The sequence below is a fragment of the Rousettus aegyptiacus genome, unplaced genomic scaffold (assembly GCF_014176215.1).
Source record: "Rousettus aegyptiacus isolate mRouAeg1 unplaced genomic scaffold, mRouAeg1.p scaffold_m13_p_3, whole genome shotgun sequence".
Classification (NCBI taxonomy): domain Eukaryota; kingdom Metazoa; phylum Chordata; class Mammalia; order Chiroptera; family Pteropodidae; genus Rousettus; species Rousettus aegyptiacus.
In genome coordinates this window covers 19,126,041-19,148,586 of record NW_023416306.1, presented here as the reverse complement: position 1 = coordinate 19,148,586, position 22,546 = coordinate 19,126,041, and the positions used below count along the sequence as shown (strand labels likewise).

The following is a 22,546-nucleotide window of genomic DNA, read 5'->3' as shown; positions in this document are numbered from 1 at the left end:
CCCTGTGGGACTACACAGGTCACTTGCTCTGGGAGCCAACCATACCAACCACAACAGCAACTGCCACTCTTCTTGCCATGGAATTTGTCATGCTGCAAATATCGTCTGCTATGGAAAATTTTCCCTCATTCCCATATTTTATTTCAATTTAGAATCAGTTCGATCTCAAACTGTCATGGGTATTTCTGAACGCTCAGGCCTGATACCTCTGCTAAATGATTCTCCTCAGAAACATACCTTTCTTCAGGTATTAAGTTTTCTAGAACTTATGCTATTTCAAAGGCAGAAATATGCATCCCATCATGTGTTTTTCTGGAGGTATGGTGTGAGCTCCATTGCAATTTTTTAAAATTTTAATGTTATGAAATTCTCGATCTTACAAAAAAGCAGATAAAATAAATATAGTAAATTCTCCATTTTCTGATTACCCAACAGCGACAATGATCAACAGTCTACCCTTTTAGTTTCCTCTACCCCACTACTGTTTTTAGCTCCTGCTTTATTTTAAAGTAAATCCCAATACACTAATTTAATCAATCCACATGTAGTATAAGGACATTTTTTAAAAAAAACATAATTACATTACCATTCTCATTACCCCACCCAGCCCCAATAGCACGAATTTCTTAATACCATTTATTGCCAGGACTGTGTACTTTTTCATCTTATTGTCTAAAAAATGTTTGCTTACATCTGAATTGTTAAAAAGAATCCAAACAAGATCCACATATTATATTTGGGGTTATGCCTCTTAAGTCTTTTTCAATCTGTAATTGCCCCCTCTTCCTTTTTCTCCCCTGACGCCATTTATCTGTTGGGGAAACTAAATAATTTGCTCTGCTGAATTATCTATGTTCTGGATTTGATTGAATTGTGTCCCAACAGTGCTGTTTAACATGTTTCTCAACCCTTTAATTTTTGTAGGTTGGTAATTAGACCCCAGGACTTACTTAAAATCAGGGTCAATTTTTTTTTTTTTTTTTGGAGGGGAGGAGTATTATTTAGCTGTATTTTAAACATTTGATCTTTTTTTTCTTTTAAACCACTTGTTGCCTTGAAGTTGGCATCTTCCATGCTTCTCCTTTCTCCTGGCTTTTGGGCCCAGCATTTATATTCCTAGCATGCTCTTCTAGATTCCATCTCTTAGAATCCTCAATGTCAAAAGATAGAAAGTTGAATTAATCTGAACCTGCAAATCTGAAACTAGAATCTGCAAAAAGCATCCAGTTGTCAAACAAATCATATCATCCTTTATTTCTTGAATTAAATTAAATTAAATTAAATTATTTTTAAGAGGCATTCAAAAATCAGACCAACTTCTAACACAGCTCTGAACTTCATCTATCCTTGTCCTGTACATCTTCTGTCTAGTATATACTATCTCCCTTGTACTTTCTTTTGGAATCCAGACTCCATAAATTTCAATTAACTAGGAGAACTAAGCTTAAAAGCATTGTGTGAACTGGGGTTTCCTAGTCTATTATTCTGTTCTGTACTTAAGTCCTGGGAGAAAAAAGGCAAGTGGACAAAATATTATATTTATAGTGTAATGGGCAATTTAAAAAATCCACAATAGTTTAAAGAAAATGGGTTTGAAGTTAGAAGACTTAAGTTCAGGTTTCTCATCTATCAGTTATATCATTTTTGGAAACTATCTTAAATTAACGTGGATTTAGTTTCTACATCTATTAAATAAGAGCAGGTATCTAGTTTATCTCTGAAGCCTTTTCTAAGGTTAGTGATTCTATGATTCTAAGTAATCTTCAATATATTGTACACACTGAGCCTCATCTCCACTCTTTAATTACAGTAAGATTCTTCTCACGTCGAAAGAACTTACTTATATTTAATCAGTGGGGATTCAGCCTCAGGAAAAAATTATATATAAATTATTTACTTGCCTGTTCACACTTTGCCTAAAATACTCCTTTTCTTCTTTCTTTTTCATTTTTTTTTTCTTTTTTGGCCTAGTATGCTCATCTCATATTCTGAAAAATTTGGTAGATTTTGTCTTTCCTCACACCACAATACAGTTGAAGGTATAAAGCATTAATTATTTCATTAATTCTTTTAAACATTATTACTTTTGGTCAGGTATTCTTCCAGGTACTGAATCAAACAGGCAAGGTTTCTGGTTGCTTTGAACTCATAATCTATTAGAGGGAGACAGACAATAGACAAAAAATAAATAATTTCAGATAGTGGTAAGGTCTGTAAAGACAATAAAACGGGATGATGAAAGGTGAAAGGGGAGAGGATGACACATTACATCACGTGGTCAAAGAGGGACTTTCTGAGACAATGTTGCTTAAAGGAGACTTGGATGATACAAGGAACCTGCCACATGAACACCTAGGAGATGAGTACTCTAGGCCAGTGGACAGCATGGACAAGCTCCTAAGCTGAGAGTAAGCTTGGCATGTTCCAGAATGGCGGGAAATGTATGATCATAGCATAAATGGCTTAGAAGTCAGGACATGGCATTTGGTATTAACTTTATGACAATGAGAAGAAGGAGGGATTTTATGCAGAACATTTCCTATATGAGCATCACTCACTACTTCTGCTCTCCTAACAGTTTTTGCCAGAATCCTGCGGGCTCCTGAATCCCACAATGTCACCTTTGGCTCCTTTGTGACTCTGCGCTGTACAGCAACAGGCATCCCTGTCCCCACCATCACCTGGATTGAAAATGGAAATGCTGTGAGTGCCATCTGTATGGGGACTTGTCTGGGGAAAACCCATGGATTGTGAATTTTAGAACAGACCACATTTTGTAGAGTTATATTGATCTCTGTCATTGGTCCCACAGTATTTTCACCCTACAAGTCACTGCCATAGAAATTGAACCCTTTTCCTTCTATCATGGGGAGTGGTAGAAAATCAAATTCTTTATGCCTTTGTGGAAAAGGTAAGTGTTAGCAATCCCTTCCCTTACAAGTAAAATAATTTTCACAGAACTCATTAGTTTATGAATTAGTTCACTGCTAGAATCTATTTTGACAGAAAGTCATCCAGAATTAGAACCCATATCTGTCAATTAAACATTCTATCCTTCATTTTTTATACTATTTATTAAGTGACTACTATAAGTCACACCCTGTCCTAAGCACTTTACATATAAGCATTCATTTAATCATTCTACAAATCTATTTTGAGCATCTCCTGGGCATCAGACACTATTCTAGGCATTGTAGATACAGGAGCAAACCAAACAGGTAAAGTTTCCTGCCCTCAAAGAGCTTACATTATAATAGAGAAAAACAAACTCTAAAATAAAACAAAGAAAACAATATATAGTCTATGTGGATGTCATCAATGCTATGGAGGAAAATAAAGCAGGAAAATGAGCCAAAAAGGGCAACCTTAGGAGAAAGATTTCATTTTCAATAGATTAGTCAGGGAAGCCTCATTAAGATGAGGACATATGAGCTAAGATCTAAAGGAGCTGAAGGAGGAGGTATATAGATAAGTTGGAGAGAGATAGCCAGGGAAAGTCTCTGAAATAAGCATGCACATGGTATATGAGAAGAACAGCAAGTAGGTCAGTGTGGCTAGAGATGAGTGAGCAAAGAGGAAAGAGGTATCTGGCATGTTTAGGAGTTGCAGATCATATAGGCTTGCATAGGTCATTGAAACGACTTTAGCTTTTATTTGAGTGAGATGGGATGCCGTTGTAGGTCTGCTTCTGTTATCTGTTTTCCTGCTGACTCTTGCTCGTTGTGTTGTCTTTCCTTGTGTGCCTAGTTCTCTTTGACTATCTGCTGTTTATTGTTTAGTACCAAAAAAAAAAAAAAAAAAAAAGCCAGGGATTAATTTGAGGTCTATGTGAAGGTAACTTCTCTCCAGAGAGGATTTTTGTTTGTTTCTGCTAGAGATCAGCAGCTACTACTAATCTCAGACAATCTCAAACAATTTTAAGGTTTGAAACCTCTTGGACATCCCAGATAATTTTAACACAGTCTGCAATTTATTAGGAGGGCTATTTCATTTGTAGTTCACACTGATATCTCCCTCATATCTAGTTCTTTGAGATATCAGTTTATTGTATCTTTTATTAGACTCCTCACCTTTATAGAACCCAACTTTTGATTTCTATCCTCCTGCTTTTTGTAGCCATCGAAAAAAAGTTAATACTTTCTGGGGTTGAAAAATTGTCTAAGGAGACATAAAAACTTCTAACTTTGTTACATCTGTTAAAAATGTTTTCCCAGAACTTTAATTTTTTTTTTTTTTTTTTGGTGTGAGAGTTGGTCTGAATAATAGGTTACCAAATTCTGAAATAGAAACCTATAATGAATTATTATTACAATGTTATTTTATAGACTTTAACTACTTGTCTATTTATGTTTGGCTTGTACTCAGTTCCTAGTTTCTGATACTCTTTATGAGGTCAAGAGTATTTATTTTTAATCATAATTTAATATATGTTTTTAATATAAGTATGTTTTAAAGTCAATTAAATACCCTGTCATCAATGATTTAAATTTTTTGATGAAAATGTAGTTTTTCACTTTAAATTGCAAAATTTCCCTAATGTTAAGCCATTCTGTCATTCTAGAATACATTGCTTTTTAAGTTTGTGTTGTTTCTTGCTGTGGTTTTATTTAGGATTATAGCATCTATTTTCAATAATGGTCTATTCCTTTAGTACATATTTTCCTTTGATACAGAACTGTAAGTAAAGAACTTGAGATCAAATGTCTCTTAAACACAGGACATTTTTGTCTACTGTATCTTTAATTATTGCTTCTCTCCTTTCTACATTCTCTCTACTTATTTCTATTAAATGAATTCATTTTAAAATTACAATATCTGACTGTTATGCTCTGCATATTTGTGTGGAGAAATAGAGGGAACCCTACTTAATCTGTTGACTTTTTCTCAAGCTCCAATGCCCACCACAGGAACCCACAAAAGCTTGAGCCCATGGACAGATGCCTCAGCCTCATACTATATGCATACATAATTGCTCCCAAATCCTCCAACAACTCTACTGAATCTCTCAAAGTCTACTCCTACTTACAGCCCTGTGATCTGAACTTTGAAATTTTCCATGACTGTAAGGAAAATTTATCCATTCTCCTCTCAGTAAACCTCTTATTCTGTGTTAGATTTTAGCTACTTAGTTGATATTCATTTCTCTATCAATACCATCTCTTTGTATCTTCCAAAAGTTGCTGAAATTTTCTAGCCCTTTATGTTTCCTTTCCATCTTTCTACAGATTTATTATATATACTTTTAGATTTTCTCTTTTAGGATTTCAGATAGAAAAAGGGGAGTTTAACATGTAGACTAAGATTATTATTCTAACTCGGATGTTGAATAAGCATGATTTTCATATAATACAACCTTATTTAATACTTTCTTTGCCCTTTTAAGTTTATTCAGCAGGGTAAATTCTTTTTCCACCATTGAAGGCTGCCTCAAACAGGCTTTGTGATTTTTCTGGTTACTTTTAGATGATTTAAAACCACTAACACTGTCCCAATTTAGTCATTTCAAGCATTTAATCCTAAGTAATACCCAAAGCCTCCAACTGCATTCACAGATGAGACCTTTCCTTTTCTCCCACTCCCAGAATTCTTGCAGGTGCGCTACCCGCCCTTCCATAAAAGTTCTGTGATTGTACCCTTAGCGCATACTCATTCATTCTTACCCTCACTTCCTAACTGCTACTTATGACTCCTACAGGTTTGGGGTAGGAAGAAGGGAGGAGCAATAATTAGAGTGGAAAAGTTCTAATTTAACTGATACTCCTATAAGTTGGCATTACAACTCTGTGCCTGACAAGTATTTAAAACTGCCTCTTTTGATCATGGACACATTCATAATGCTTCAGAAATCAGGAAACATTTAAGATGACACAATGATGCATATTCATCAGGATAGCCATTTCCCTCTTAGCTCCCAGTTTGTTAATCGATGGGAAGTCTTTCCGAAGGTCCTTTTGGAAGGACAGAAGATGACTCCAATTTAGATCATCTATAAAACCTTTATATCTACAAATTCTTGGATCCAGACCACTGAACAGAGCCACTCCTTTTTTGCTCCTTCCTTTCAAGCTGCTAAGTAACCTGACTCTGCCTCTTAGATTTTACAGGTGGGAATTACTTGTCTTCTGTCTCAAAAAAATTGTAGGAGTGTCAGGATCCACAAGATCACCCTCAAGTTTGATGATTTACTAGAAAAACCTACAGAACTCAGAAAAGCTGTTATATTTGTCATTATAGTTCATTACAATGAAAGGTACAGACTAAAATCAGTAATGGGTAATCAGTTGTCCTCTCCCATTGGAGATGCATGGAGAGCACTTAATTTTCCCAGCAACGATATGTTGTGGAGCGTTCAAATCTAAGACCCACGGAGCCAACTGAGATTAATTATGAGCCTTTATTAGCCGGCTGGTGACTGATTCTCCTCACTAGAGAATCAGCCCCGAGCTTCCAGAGGAGGCAGCTTATAAAGCCTAAAACTACATCAACCAAGCAAGCAGGTTTATGGAAGCAGAAGTTAGCCATTACCATATCTTTGCACAGGATAACTACACCCTTAACATTAGCATATTTTTGCACAGAATATCTTCTAGAACTACACCCTGGTTAAACATTAAACAAGCAAGCAGAAGTTGGTCATTTGAAAATTTCCTCCCCTTAACAGATGTATGACAATAGGTACAAAGTATTCTACCAGGGAAGCTCACCCAAGCCTTGGTGTCCAGAATTTTTACTGAGGTCAATTACATAGGCATTGAGACTCACCTGACTTTAGCTAGTCTCCAGCCCGCCAAAGGTCAAACTGATACAGCATGGCTTAGGGTTCCTGGTGAACAAAAAAGATATTCATCACAATTTACATTGTTAATATAAGCTATCTGCAATAGCCCAAGGTCTGAGGTATACAGAGATATTCTTATTAGGGAGGATATGCTAAAGATTAAGAGATTATCTCTCAGGGGCCAAAGGCCAGTTCTCTCTTTCGAATGTGCAGGGTTTGAGCATCTGAAGCCCACTGAGTGAACCCTTAATTACACAAAAGAGGACATCTATCAACTCTCTAGGTCATCCTATTTCATGCCTTAAGGAGATGGAGTACATGTTCAAACCAGTCCTTTGTGTGGAGTGAGGGTGGCTCTCAAAATAGCTAAATAACTCCATCCTTGGTTAGTTAGATATTTTTATTTTTCACATTTTTCAGCATAGCCTCTCTGCAACTTTCTGGTATCTTGGCTGTAGTGTCCATATTACAATACAGTAATAATGACACTTTTAAAGTCAAAGGAGTGTTCCAAATAAGGGGAAAAAAGAAAGAGAGAAAAAGGAGAGGAAAGGGAAAAAGAACTAGGACGCTAGACATAGGAGAAGGGGGAGGGAGAGAAGGGCGTGTAAAACACAATGTGTTGGGCTGTGAAATTTGAATGGATGCTGTAAACCAGGAGGAAGATGCCAAATTTTAAGGCCGCCCCATCTAATGAAGAATGTCATCTTGCAATAGCTCTCTATTGTTTTTGCTGAAGGGTTTCTTTTTTTCTTTTCTGATATTTGAAACACTACTTTTCTTGTCATTTGTTATTAAAATTGATTCATCTTATCTAATTGTCTACCATCCATCTCTTCGAAATAAATAAATTAATTAATGTCACTTTATGAGCTTGTAACTTCAAGTATGGTGGAATAAGAATGAGGTGGGAAGCTAGAAGACTTAAATAATAAATGCCCTTCTTGAGCAATTGTAATTTTAAGGGAGTCCGTTTACCTCTTGGACATCGACTTTTCCTTATTTCCAATGACAGACATGTCAGGTTGCTGGAGAAGATGACCTCCAAAATGACATCAGAACTGAAGTTTTCTAATTTTGGTGAGTTACAAAAAGTAACTCATAGTTCCTGTTCTTCTTCGGCTCTTTAATTAAATCTTAAGCGTCATTTGAAATTTGAGTCTTATTGGGCAATATGGTTTTGTGGCTCTTCCATGGAAGCTGTTGCAGTTGTTCTAAGCCTTTCAAGATAGTGTAAAGTTATGCCCTAAGAAAGTTGGGGGACTGATGATATGACTTTACTAATTTGTCTTACTCTGTGAAAACAGTAATATAGAAAAGATATATGCTTGTCAAAGAATTCAGTGTTTTCCAAAGGCTCTTTGAGATTAGAACTGGACAATGGATGATTATTCTTTGTCAGATTTGAGGAGTAGTCATAAAAAAAGTCAGATGGTTTGAGTTAGTTTTGGTCTTATTGATACCCCAACTCAATTATTCCAGATGTGGCTCAGAAAAAGCAGATGGCAAAATAGATCTATTGCCTCAGATTCTAAACAGGAATACAACACAATAATAGTGAAAGCAAAAGTACTTCTGTCATTCTTAGGGTCAGAGAGAGCGTGTTGCTCTTACAGCCAAGTGTTGGCATTGGTGATACTCTCCAATCCCAAAAGAAAATTAAGATTACTTTGCCCATGCTGATGCATGCAAATCTCAGGAAATGGAGACAATTTCAGGCATTTCATGGTGTACAAGTGGCAAACTAGGAAGTCTCTTAAGGGGATGGAAAAGAGCCCACAGCCCTGATATCATTTTGGGTGGCCTGGACAAAGATAAATGTGGACCGACCTGGATGCTCTTTGGCACAGAATAAAACAGAGTTTGAACTGTGGTTCCTCACTAACTACAAGTCAATGAACTAACTTCACTAACACACCAAGTAAAACAGGCACTCTAAAACAGGGGTTCCCAACTGCTGGACCACAGACAGATACCTGTCTGTGGCCTGTCAGGAACCAGGGAGCACAGCAGGAAGTGAGCAGTGAGCCAGCGAAGCTTCCTTTGTATTTGCAGCCGCTCCCCAGCGCTAGCATCACCGCCTCAGCTCCACCTCAGATCATCGGGCATTAGATTCTCATAGGAGCACTGGTCCCTGAGCACGGTCCCTGGTGCCAAAAGCTTCAGGGACTGCTGCTCTAAATGATATGAACACTCCTGTTCTTCCCCTCTGTGAACACACCAATAAACTAAACCCTAAACAGAGCCAAAGAACGAGAGAAGGGCAAGCAATGTGTCCCAGAGAGATCAAAAATTGTTTTGCTTTCTCCCTGTGGAAATTTTATTTCTTTTTCATGAAAATTTGTAGTCTTAGATGAATATTAGAGTGAGCAGTAATATTATTCTTGTTTTACAACATTGGGAATAATCATTTGATGTGGAGAGAGCAGAGCTTGCTTTTCCACAAGAAAATATCTTTGTATTTTGTTAACTAGATTTATTTAGAGTTATATCTATAATATCTCTATTATTGTGGCATTCAATTAAAAATGTAGAAAAATTGCATGCTGTCATACTTTGTTCAACAACTAAAGTTCCTAAAATATTTTATAAGTTGAATCACTTAATTCTTTAGAAGAATTTTATAAAATAAATAGCCAAATCATTTTTGTTGAATTGTATTTTTGAATTTCCATAAAGGGAGGCTCACCTATATTTTACACATAATTTTAAGAGGCAGTATTTTAGGTTTAAAGTATAGAAGCTTTGCAGTCGTCTCATCTAACTAGTTGCGTAAAGCAAAATAATTATGAATATCAATTTTTACGTAGAATATTTTAGTGGCCAGATCAAAAGAGGCCAAATTTATGGTTATGCTGATCAGAAACAATATGGAAAATTTTCTCAGTCTAGTATCCCTTTTTCTATGATGCATAGACAGACAATATTACTACTCCCTGAATATGGACCCTACTGGGCCATACTTTAACAGTTCTATGATGTATGCCCAGCCTGCCAGAACTATTTGCAAGACAAGGCCATTGAGGCCCAAATACCTTTCAAAGATCTTCCTATGCTAAGGTTAAATCGTGCTGAAGTTACAAGATTATCCATACATCAGGGTGGACTGTCTCAAAACAACATTGTTAATGTATTAATGATAAATTTAAAAAAATCCCACAGGTCTATACCGCTTTGCCACCTTCAAAAAGTTTTCACATGTTATCTCAGATATGAAATATTACACCTATTTAATAGACCTTCCTGTTTGCCTTTTTTGTGAGGTCACTATCTCAGAAAAAGAACACCACACATAGAGCGGTGAGCTGCTTATCCAGCTCCTTTAGGTCAGTATGCCTGGGGACTTGAAGAAAATAACGTAGGTACTATAAATACCAGATATAGTCACCCCAATTAAGTATAGGGTTTTGTCTATGCATACCTTGGTCAAAGCTCACAGTAATAATCTGAACTCATCCCTTTGATCATTTAAACCTGAAGGACAAAACGATCAAAATGGAGGGCAAAAGGTTGTTTTTATTTTTAGGTCATCAAAAATACTAAACTGTTGGGTCAGGATGATCCATGAAGAAAGAAAAACAAATTCAAACTATGACTAACAAGGCCTGCTGTGCATGAGTCACAAAGTAGATGGAGCAAGGCCTCTGGAAACAGGAGGAAAAGCATTTAGGAGCCACATCATAATCAAGCAATGAGCCTCGTAACTTGTTGGTCTAGTCCCTGAACTATTTCAACCCCTGGGTGAAGTCCAGGAGGAGAAAGGTCAGGCAGTTTAGAAATCACTTCTCTTTTTCTACCAAGAATGTTTTCAGTGACCTTGGGGAGGTGTTTAGGAATGAGTTTCTTAGGTGTAAACATGAAAATAGTGGGAGTTTAGCTCAGCGCTGGGGGATTACTTGTTTCTGAGTCAATTCCAAGGCATACTTCTTGAGGGAGAGAACTAATTTTGCAAAGTAGGAAGGTAACTGTTGTATAGATTGCATTTCTACAAACTAGGAAGGGATATTTGTAAACAAAATATCTTTATGGTATACAGAATGGCAACTGAACATAGAAGTTTGAGGTTCTTAGCTTTTTTTCCCTCAGTGTTGATTTGTATTAAAATTCAGGAGGAGTCCAAAATTGTATTCCAAATTGTTCCTTCCTTTTGATCTAACTTGGACACTCAAATTCATAAGAAGTTGCACTTTGTATAAATATGATAGTAATGAATTTGTTTTGAATTCTCAACTGAGTTGAGTATGTGTCTCTTAAAGATATTTTTCTCTCTGCCTCACCAATTTCTCATAGAATTCAGGCTGCTTATTTAGGGAAAATGCCACGATACTTGATCTGACCTGGGAAGTTTGCCCAGTGAAGGTAAAATTGATGTTCGCGTAAGCTAGTTTTTATCACAAGGATGGACATTAGTAAAGCAGGTAGAGACTAAAGAGACAAAGAAACTAATTGGACAGTTTCACTGACTGACTGTTATAGAGAGTGCTTGGTTCCACAGCCTTCAGCCACACAGCAGCAGAAGGAAGAAAACTGATCTCACCCCAGGGCCTCCCTCCCTCTTGCTAGTCTAACTGTGAAAATTCTCCTTCAGGCAAGATAGTAAAATAACTAACTCTAAATTTCTCATTCCCAGCCTCATTCCCTTTGGCTGGACAGTCCAGGCCACCACTGAACCCATTCCGCTACTCTGAGATAATGTAAGGCAAACCAAAGGCTGATTCCTTAGTTGTCATTTCATTCAAATTGTCCTCAAACTGGCATTTCCCCCTCATATAAGCAATCATAATTAAAGAATAATTATTAAAAAGATGGCATAGTACTGACTAAAAGAGCAAATCGCCATTTTTAAAATGCCACCACCATAACAATGACACTGAAGACAGACATTCGTTTTGTTCCTGGTTGGCTGATTTGTTGAGGTTGTTGTTACTGTTCCTGTTTTCTAACGGCTCTTCATTGATTCTCATTCGTAGGACTAGAAGGCACTATAACGATGATTAAAAGCACAGACTTTGGGATCAGACAAACGGGTACAAATTCTAACTGCAATATGACAGAATGTGCTTGGCAGCTGTCTCTCCCACAGAGTTGGAATGAAGACTAATAAATAAGAACTTACATATATTAATCTTCTAATTGTGTGCTAATATTGCATTGATAACCTCAAGGACATTGGATTTTCTGATTTCAGCAGTATGGCATGGTGTATGCTATGCCTCAGAAACAGAGTTGGCTTCACAGGCATTTTTCTTGATAACCATCTGTCTATCTGATGTGCATTTGCAAGAAACTGAACAGGAGTTATGAATACTAAGTTCTAAAGTATACAACCTCTCATTCTTTACTATCTCTATCTTCAAAATGTAGAGAATACATCTTGGAGGATCCACATAGTATACCTATTCTATATTGTGTTAGTCATCTATTGCTGTATTACAACCATCCCAAAGGTTGGTGGCTTAAAACAATCACCGTTCATAAATGCTCACTAATCTGTGGGTCAACTGGGCCATTTATGCCTCATAGTCTAGTAGGCTAGCTCTGGCTTGTTCACAGAAGGTCACAGGTTCCAAGAGCAACGAGAAAGCAAGCTGCAGTATGCAAGAACTTTACAAGTCTCTGTGTCTTTCTAAATAATATCACAAAGCCAATCTAGATTCAGAGTGTTGAGAAAGATGCTACTCCCTGAGGAAAGAGCTGCAAAGTGACATTGCAAGGTCAAGGTCATGGGCATACAGAGGGAAGTTTTTGGCTATTTTGCAATCTACCACATGTTTTTTGATTATCATCCTAATCCTTTTTCTTTCAAGTCTACTCATACAGAAAATTATAAAATTTTTGACCTAATCTATCCTCCCCCCATTCCCCACCCTGCTCTATTCCACCAGGTTTCTTCTGGGTCCATTCAAGAAAGTGTGAAAGACCGAGTGATTGACTCAAGACTGCAGCTGTTTATCACCAAGCCAGGACTCTACACGTGCATAGCTACTAATAAGCATGGAGAGAAATTCAGTACTGCAAAGGCCGCAGCCACTATCAGTATAGCAGGTAGGATGGATTTTCATAATTTCATTGCTCCAGGAGAGGAGAAGAGTTGGCACTATTACAAAACATCTCATACTGGGGGAAATCATTTTTTCTTTTCTCTCTTATTCCTGTCCCCTTTGGGCTATTTCTTCCTCCATGGGGACACTCCAGAAGTTGACCAGATAATTAATTTTGCTAATTTGTTTCCTCAAAAAACTAACTTCTCAAATACCTGCTCAAGTGATAGGTAACAGCTTCCAGGAGCCCATTTTTATCTCTTCTTCTTTCTCTTATTTTCCTCCCTTTCTTCTTCCTTTTATCCTCCCTTTTCCCCTTCTTTCCTCTTTTCCTTTGTTCCCTCTTTTCTTTCTCTTTCTCTCCTTCTCATCTTCTCTCTTAATTTTTCCTCTTTTTCCTCTCTTCTTCTTTCTCTGGGTTAACCGCACTTCCCAAGCTCTCCAGAGTAAGCTGGTAAATATTTAACCTGGTTGTGCCAATGTTTTTATGGCTATTTCTTGAGGGCATTTTTACTGAGGAAGACGTGCTCTCCCTTGCGGTTTTTCATTTTCCTGTTTTGTGTAAGTGATAGCAGGACTTACAGGTGTTTTCAAGAAAAAGAGCTGACACATGGATTTCTAGGATATTTGTGTTGAGTCATAAAGGTTTATTTTTAAAATTTAAATGTTCCAAAGGCTTCTGAAAACATTTGTGGAATTCCTAGAGATGAAAATAATCCCTGTAGCAGGAAATGCCTGGCATGTTATATTCACAGCATGCCTACTGCCCAAAGGTAAGCAGAGAGATGCTTGTTCTCACATGTAGGTCGTAGGTCAAGCACCGGTAGAACCTGTGCCCAAGACCAGCTTCCCAGAGCCTGTGATTTCTTATTAAACTGCCATTTCTTTGATTTTCCATGATAGGGAAATTTCTAGTAATGTTTGTGATTTTTGATATGAGGTGAATAGAGACCACAGAGAGATATACAGGAAGCATTGGACAAGGCTGGCTTTCTGAGGCACACCTGTGAAGGAAAGAGAAGATTCCAAAACCAAGGCTCCTTCTGCCTTCTCCAGGGCTATATCTGCCTATATGGTCTTGAGATATTATATCAGTTATTCTAGAATTTCCACTGATGGGAAAGCATTTTCCCCAGAGAATATGAGTGAGAACCCTAAAAGTGATTCCTAGTTACACAACAGCAAAATGATTCCTAGTTACGTAACACTTTGTGGTTTATAAAGTACTCTTACACGCATTTATACACAGGATTCAGGATATTGTGTTAGGTAGAGTAAAGGATGCAAACTTAGTTAACAATCGGGATAATTAACTGTGTAGTCCCTGCCTTGCAGGGATTTTCAATCTAGAAAAGAAGTCAGTCAGCAATATACATTATGACACAGACTATGTTCTATGGCAGAAGCATAAGCAAAGTAAACAGGAAAACAAAAGGGGAAGAGTTTAAGGGAATGGAGCGGGAGACATGAGAATGAGATGGAAAGGTTGAAGTATGTTCGGAAAACAGCAAGTCAATTGGCAAGACTAGAGCATGATGGAGACTGGGAGTGAGGTAGAGAGTGAAAAGAAAAGTTTGAAATGTGGGCTCTTACCAGGTTAATGAAGAGCCTAAGCGGGTTGAATATATTCTTCAATCAATGGGAAGTCGCTTAATTATTTTAGAGGAGTTTATGGTCAGATGCATCCTTTATCAAATTAATAGATGTTGGATGTCAAAAACTTAAGAGACATGGCAAGAAGTTAGGAGGCAATTCCAGGAGTCTAGAAAAGTCATCAAGGTCTGAAAACAATAGCAGCAATTAGTGTAGAGACTAGAACGGATGCACAAGACCTATCAGGATAGAAATGATAATATCTGAAAGAGCTTGAATGTGACAGTACAGCAGGAGAATGAGTTAAGGTGTGCCTGAGATTTTGAGGAAGGTGTCTAGGACAGACAATAATAGAGAAAACAAAATAAAACATAAGAACATAAGAAAGTTCAGGGGATAAAATAATTAAATGTTGATGCCTTTTAATTACTTGGAATTATTCTAGTTTCATTATCTTGTGTTTTATTTGATATTTGATCAAAACACAATGTTAAAATTAATATATATAAATTATATCTATGTATGTGTGTGTGTGTATAACATACATACATATGTGTATATATAATCTATCTATTTGTGTGTGTGGAGAGAGAGACAGAGAGAAAAACATTTACATGTGAATATTCAAAGCCAAGAAGATACACTTATCTAATCTAGTTTAATTTATACCTCCTCTGTACAAAAGAAGAAAAAATAATATTGCTAATCTTAAGAGAGTCTCATTTAAGGTAATTATTAGTCATTCAGAGATCAATTCCTGCCAGGGCTCTTGCTGCCCTTCCTCCTTCCACCCGTTTCCTAGATGGCAGGGTAGAAGGGAACCTGAATTTATGCAGTGGTATCCTCTGGAACTCCCTTTCTCTAGTGAAATCTATAGCTGCAGCCCTTATTAGTTAGAACCCAGAGGAACTCCCTGGCTGGCTCAGCCCCTTTGAGACTCTTGCGTTTCAGTCAAATCCTTCGTCAAGCCCCTCTCTAGAGGCTCTGAAGCTAGGTCACCCTGTCTCTCCCCATTATGGAAGGCCCGATGAATTCCAACTCAACCCCTCTTGTCCCTCATGGGGCCTAAAGCAACTTCTGAATCACTTATAAGTTATATAAAATCCAAGAGCAATTCAGACCTACCCACTCAGCTCTGCTGACTACCCAACCATGTCATGCCACCATTTTTACACTAACGTGGTCATCCCTTATCAGAATAAGAGATCCATATAAGATTTTCTTCTTCTAGAGTCCTAAAAAAAAAAAAAAGTAGGAAAAATTCCGTATGCTTTTGGCTTTTTAAAAGAATTATTAATATACCTCTTTTCTAGGATTTTGGTCCAGGGAAAAGAATCTATAAAATGTGTATTGAATTATTAATTCTCTTACCTTCTTCCTTTCCACAACATAGGAAGCTAGAGGGACTAGTCAGGAACACCCCTTTAGTGTCATAACCTCAGGGCCTACCCATCATAAGTACAAAGAAGACAGTGGTATGACCAATAAGGAGGAGAACCTAATAAAATGGATACACTTACCCTACAAAGGCAGATTCAACACATGGACACAATTTCCTGGTGGTGGAAGGACTATAAAGCATGATTGTCACCATATCATTTACAGCAACATCACCCCTTCATTCCTGTCCTAGCCCAAATGAGAACTGATTCAGCTCTGTTGATAAGTGTAATATACCAACAGAGGAAACCGTAAACCACTCCCTCCCTTCAAGTAATGGTATTTTCTGATGGTAGAAAGAGCCTTCAGGTGTGGACAGGCAACTTAGAAAGGCAATGTCTCAGAGTTCAGGGCAGAGTGATTGATGTTGAGAACAGACCAGAGAGAAGAAGGGGGGGGAATCAGCAATGGCGGCCAAGGGAAATAGCAGCAGAATTTGCATGGGGAAAGGGAATGCATGGATTAGTACGGAGAAGCAGAGAAAGCTTGAAATTGGCTGTAGGAGCTGATTGAATGCAGATGAGAAGTGGTAACCTTATCGGGCTAATAATCATGTAGATTGGAACCAGCAATAACCTGACTTTAGTCACTGGGCCTGGAATTACATGTTTAGCAAGGGTTAGGTACTGTAGTTGAACTAATAAATGTGAATCTTTCTGTGCATGGGGGGAAAAAATGTTACTAAGATGAGTAAAGAGGAACTCCCTCAAGTTGCTAATTCATAAAAAGCTACAAGACCTTTTGTTTAGCCTCTGACCTGGTTTTCTGGCTGGGTATCACTGACTATAAAAAGACTTGAAGCTCCCCTACTTTTCCCCAAATTTCCCCAGATAGATCTAAAGAGAGTGTCTTGTGGATGTAATGGAATAAGACCTCTGCACTCCAAGTGACATCTCTTCAGCTCTTTGACCTGTTCTTTTCAATTTTCAATTAAACCTGCTAAATGCCTTATGAATGTCCCTCTGCCATCACTGAGGAAACTACCTTCTAACTCTGGAGTGCTCCCTGGACCAGTATTCTAGAGAAATGAGGTCACTCTGGTGAAAAAGGAATCTATTGAGTCACTCTAATTGAGCCACTCTAATTTCAAAAAGCATGGTCTTGTTCTCCCCAAATCTTCCATAGCCTTGGTGTGGCATCTGCTTTCTCTATTTCTGTTTTTGGCCCCTCTCTCCTTTGGTCTCTGATGGGGCTGGCCAGAGATCCAGAGCTTTGAGTCAGATATGATGCCTCCCTTCAACATTCTGGCAATGCTTCCTTACCCCAAACTCTCCTTTCTCCCATTTCAGTCAACTCCATTCTTCCCTAGTTTTCTGTAGTGAAGAGTCCCCTTTGTCACATTCTTCCTGTCTCACTTTGAAGCTTTTACTCCATCTGTTTATTTATTCATCCCAGCAGGGAAACCTAGAAATGGAAAAATCTGGTCTAGTGCTTAGGATTAAGTCTAATGATACTTCTAGTGTTTAAGGCAGGGAAAAATAAAGCTCAGCCTTTATTTTCCCAAAACTCTTCCATGTGTATGCCCAAATCTTTATGCATTGTTTGAGAAATGTGATATATTTCTTTCTGACTCATTTACATTTGCTGCTAGTTATCAAATGGAGTCAGAAAAACTTTTGGAACCTCTCCCTATGAACCAGGAAGTTACATTCCCCTTCAGTAACAACCCCAAAAGATTCAAGTTGCAATTTAAACTCGCCAGGACACCAGATAGTTGGCAAGTTTCTGTCTCTTTGTCATCAGAATCCTCAGCCCTGTGGTAGAGACCAGCAAGACACCAGAGACCGGGCCATGATCTCTCTAATAAACACAGCCCTACAAGAGCCAGAGGCCATCAAAATAGATACAAATATTAATTCTACCAAACATTTATAGAAGAACTAACACCAGTCTTTCTCAAACCCTTCCAAAAAATTGAACAAGAGGGAACATTCCCAAATTTATGTTACTATGGCCATCATTATCCTGAAAACAAAGTCAGATAAGGACACTACAAGAAAAAAAAAAAAAAAAAAAAAAAAAAACTACAGACCACTAGTCCTGATGAATACAGATGCAAAAATTCTGAGTAAAATATTAGTAAACCAAATTTAATAGCACATTAAAAGGTGTATACGCCATAACTGAGTATAATTTATCCCAAAGATGCAAAGATGGTTCAACATATGCAAATCAATAAATCAATTAATAGCATGAAAGATAAAAATTATATGAATATATCAATAAATGCAGAAAAAGCATTTGACAAAATACAATATCCTCTCATGATAAAAATGCTCAACAAATTGGGTATAGAAGGAACATACCTCAACAAAGTATGGGTCATATATGAGAAACCCCAAAGCAACATCATACTCAACAGTGAAATATTTTACTCTAAGATCAGGAACAAGACAAGAGTACCACTCTCACCACTCCTATTTAACATAGAACTGGCAGCCCTAGCCAGAGTGATCAGGTAATAAAAAGAAATAAAAGGCATTCAGATAGAAAAAGAAGAAATAAAACTCTTTGTTTGCAGATTATCTTATATATAAAAATCCTAATCATTCCACCAAAAAAACTGTTAGAACTAATAAACAAATTCAGTAAATCTGCAGCACACAAAATCAACCTACAGAAATCAGTTGTGTTTCTATACATTAAAAACAAAATATTTGAAAAAGAAATAAAGAACATTATCACATTTAGGATAACAACAAAACATTAAAGTAGGAATCGATTTAACCAAGGAGGTGAAAGACCTATACATTGAAAATTCTAAGATGTTGATGAAAAAAAGTTGAAGACACAAATAAATAGAAAGATATTCTGTGTTCATGGTCAGAAAAATTAACATTTTTAAAATGTCCATTCTACTTAAAATAACCTACAGATTCAGTGCAATATCTAGCAAAATTCCAATGGCATATCTCACAGAAATAGAAAAAAAAAATCCTAAAATATGTATGGAAGCACAAAGATTCTAAATAGCCAAAGCAATCGAGAGAGAAGAACAACTCTAGAAATGTCACACTTCATGATTTCAAACTATATGACAAAGCAAACTATCTAATCAAAACAGTACAGAATTGGCATAAAAACAGACACATGGACTAAATGGAATTAAATAGAGAGCCCAGAAATAAACCCATACATTTATGGTCAATTAGTTTATGACAAAGGAACCAAGAATATACAATGGGGAAAGGACAGTCTCATCAATAAATGGTGCTGGGAAAACTGAAGAACCACACGCAGAACGAACCCTAATCTTACACCACTCACAAAAATTAACTTGATATGGAGTAAAGACTTACACATAAGACCTGAAACCATAAAACTCCTAGAAGAAAACGTAAGTGGCAAGCTTCTTGACATTGGTTTTGGCAGTGATTTTTTTTTTTTTTTTTTTGGAGGGCGAGGGGGATATAACACCAAAAAAGCACAAGCAACAAAAGCAAAAAAAAAAAAAAAAAAAAAAAGTGTGACATCAAACTAAAAAGCTTTTACACAGCAAAGATCAGCAAAATGGAAAGACAACCTATGGAATGGGAGGAATATTTGCAAATCATATATCTAGTAAGGAATTACTATCCAAAAATATATTTAAAAGCTCATATAAGTCAACAGCAAAAACACAATTAAAAAATGGGCAGAGGATCTGAAAAGACATTTTTTTTTCCAAAGAAGATATACAAATGGCTAAGAGGTACAGAAAAAAGTGCTCAACATCATCAATCACCAGGGAAATGCAAATCGAAACCACAATGAGATATCACCTCATACCTTTTAGAATGATCATCATCAAAAAGACAGAATTAACAAGTGTTGGCAAGAATGTGGAGAAAAAGGACTCCTTGAGATCCACTGTGGAAATGCAAATTTGTTCAGCCACTGTGGAAAACAGAATAGAGGTTCCTCAAGGAATTAAAAATAAATTACCAAATGATCCAGCAATTCCATCTGGATTTATACCCAAAGGAAATGAAAACAAGATATTGAAGAGATATCTACACTCTTACATGCATTGCAGCATTATTCATAAAAGCCAGGATGTGGAAATAACCTAAGTGTCTGACAATGGAGAAATGGATAAAGAAGATGTGATATATTAGTCAGCCATGGAAAGAATGATATCTTGCCATTCATGACAATATATGGATGAAACTATGCTAAGTGAAATAAGTCAGAGAATGATAAATACTGTTTGATCTTATTTATATGAGGAATCTAAAAAAGCCTAACTCATAGAAACATAGAATACAGTAGTGGTTACTAGGTACTGGGGGGGAGGGGTGTGGAGGAAATGGGATCTTTAGATTAAAAATGCTGATCAAAGGATATAAAATTCCAGTTATAAGATGAGTAAGTTTCAGGAGCCTAATGTAGACCGATGTGATTATAGTTAATAATATTGTTTTATATACTTGAAAGTAGCTAAGATCTTAAATTTCTCACCAAAAAAAAAAGAAAAAGAAAGAAATGGTAATTATGTAATGTGATGGAGGTGTTAGCTAATGCTATGCTGATAAATATTTTGCAACATTAAGTACCAAATCAATGAAGTGTACACCTTAAACTTATACAATGTTATGTCAATTATATCTCAATAAAACTGGGAGGAAATAGACAGGGATTCAGTAGAGGAAAATACAGATTTGTATTTCCCATTCACGGCATCAATAGGGCCTTCATGAGAGAGTGATGTCCAAAGTTCCGGGCTTATACAGTCTCAGGGCACAGGAATGAGTATGTCACATCCCTCTTCTAACATGAGCCATTTCCCACTCTACCAACAACACTCCCACCTTCTTCAATGCTTCTTTGAACTGAACTCAGGGTCTGGAGCTTCTGGTCACTAAATTTAAAACTCAAATGACTATATGTAGCATAACCAAAAACGGGCAGTAGGGAGAAGTATATGATGTGGTACTATTGGAGTCCCCAGCTCCCCAAATGGACCACATACAGTGGTTCCTCTTTATCCATGGGGAATATGTTCCAAGACTCCCAGTGGATGCCTTAACCCATAGATAACACCTAACCCTATACATACTACATTTTTTCCTAGACATATATGCCTATAATAAAATTTAATTTATAAATTAGGCACAGTAAGAAATTAACAATAACTAATAATAAAATACAACAATTATAACAATTTACTGTAATAAATGTCATGTGAATATGGTCACAAAATATCTCACTGGACTGTACTCACCCTCCTTGTGGTGATGTGAGGTGATACAATTCTTATGCAATGATAAGAAGTGAGGTGAATGACATAAGCATTGTGGCGTAGCATTAAGCTACTATTGACAACCTCAGCATACAATTTTTTTTCTTTCCTAATTAAGTCAAGAACTTTCACCTTTTTACTTAAAGGAAGCACTTTAAGATTTCTCTTTGGTATCTCTTCAGATCGCCACTCTTGTGCTTTTGGGCCATTATTAAATAAAATAAGAGTGACTTGAACAAAAGCACTATGATACCACTACGGTCAGTCTGATAACCCAGTCGGCTTCTCAGCAACTAATGAGCAGGAAACATTTACAGCATGGAGACACTGAACAAAGAGGTGATTTATGTCCCGGGCCCCATGGAGCTGAATGTCATGAGATTTTATCACACCACTTTGAATGGCACATAATTTAAAACTCGTGAATTGTTTATTTCTGGAATTTTCCATTTAATGTTTTCAGATCACAGTTGACTGCAGGTAACTGAAACCACAGAAAGTGGAACTGTGGACAAAGGGGGACTAGTGTAGTTTTATTTTCCATATTTTAAGGGAGTTGATGTTTCACACTATTATAGCAAATAAATAGAACTTTGAGTGATATTTTATCATCGATATAGCTGATCGAATGTGCTACCGTGTTACATGCTCTGTCTCTCACGTCTGATAGTCACACTCTCTTGTAACCCCAATATTCTCCTCAATTATGAGACATGTGGTGATGTAGCAGGAGCACATGATCCCCCTTTACCACTCTCTGTTTTAGCCATGATAGGTAGAGAGTGTCCCTGTCAACAAAACAGACACCCTCCCCTGGCACTTCATGGCGCCTTTATCTGGCTTCATATTGATTAAAGGTATTTTGTTTTTGTTTTTAATAAAAAAGAAAAGAATAAATGAGTAACAGCCAGTAGCCACTCTAAATTGCTACCAGCTGTTCTGCAGTTAGGCATAAGAGTTCAGCATTCGTTTTACAATTAGACAGCTTTCTTATGTTAGAGTCACTGTATGTTTTAGAAAAGAGCCAAACATTTACTGACTTTTCCAGATAATTTAAAAGCTACTACAAATACCTATGACCGTTGAAAATTTCCGGAGTTTTTAAAAATCTAGTTTTGAGATAAAAGCACTTACCTATGATTGCGGGATTCTTGGACCCCTTCCCTGCTCCTTGCCTACTCCAAAAAAAAAAAAAAAAAAAAAAAGTGACTGGAGAACTTACTATAAGGAACTTATAAATCCCAACGAATGAGAGCATCATCTGATTTTCTTAATATTCATGAGACAACCAAGTGCCCTTAAATTAATTTCAATTTTTCTTTTCTTCCTTGTCTTTGAAGAAGCCTATGTAAGCTTATTATCTCCTCACGAATACTATGCCTGGATTCTCTTCTGCATTGGCATGTCTCTATGGTACTAAATACTTTTATCTTAAATGAGAGCATTTTGACATACATATCCTTGTGTTTCAAC

General features: G+C 36.9%; 1 protein-coding gene across 1 annotated transcript in view; it reads left to right on the top strand.

The window, feature by feature from the left end:
• MUSK (muscle associated receptor tyrosine kinase) overlaps positions 1-22,546 on the top strand; it is an 84,265-nt gene that overhangs the window by 40,232 nt on the left and 21,487 nt on the right. The window contains exons 6-7 of the mRNA XM_016129973.2: positions 2,579-2,703; positions 12,664-12,823. Coding sequence (XP_015985459.1) covers positions 2,579-2,703; positions 12,664-12,823 — 285 coding nt within the window. The remainder of the gene's footprint in view (positions 1-2,578; positions 2,704-12,663; positions 12,824-22,546) is intronic.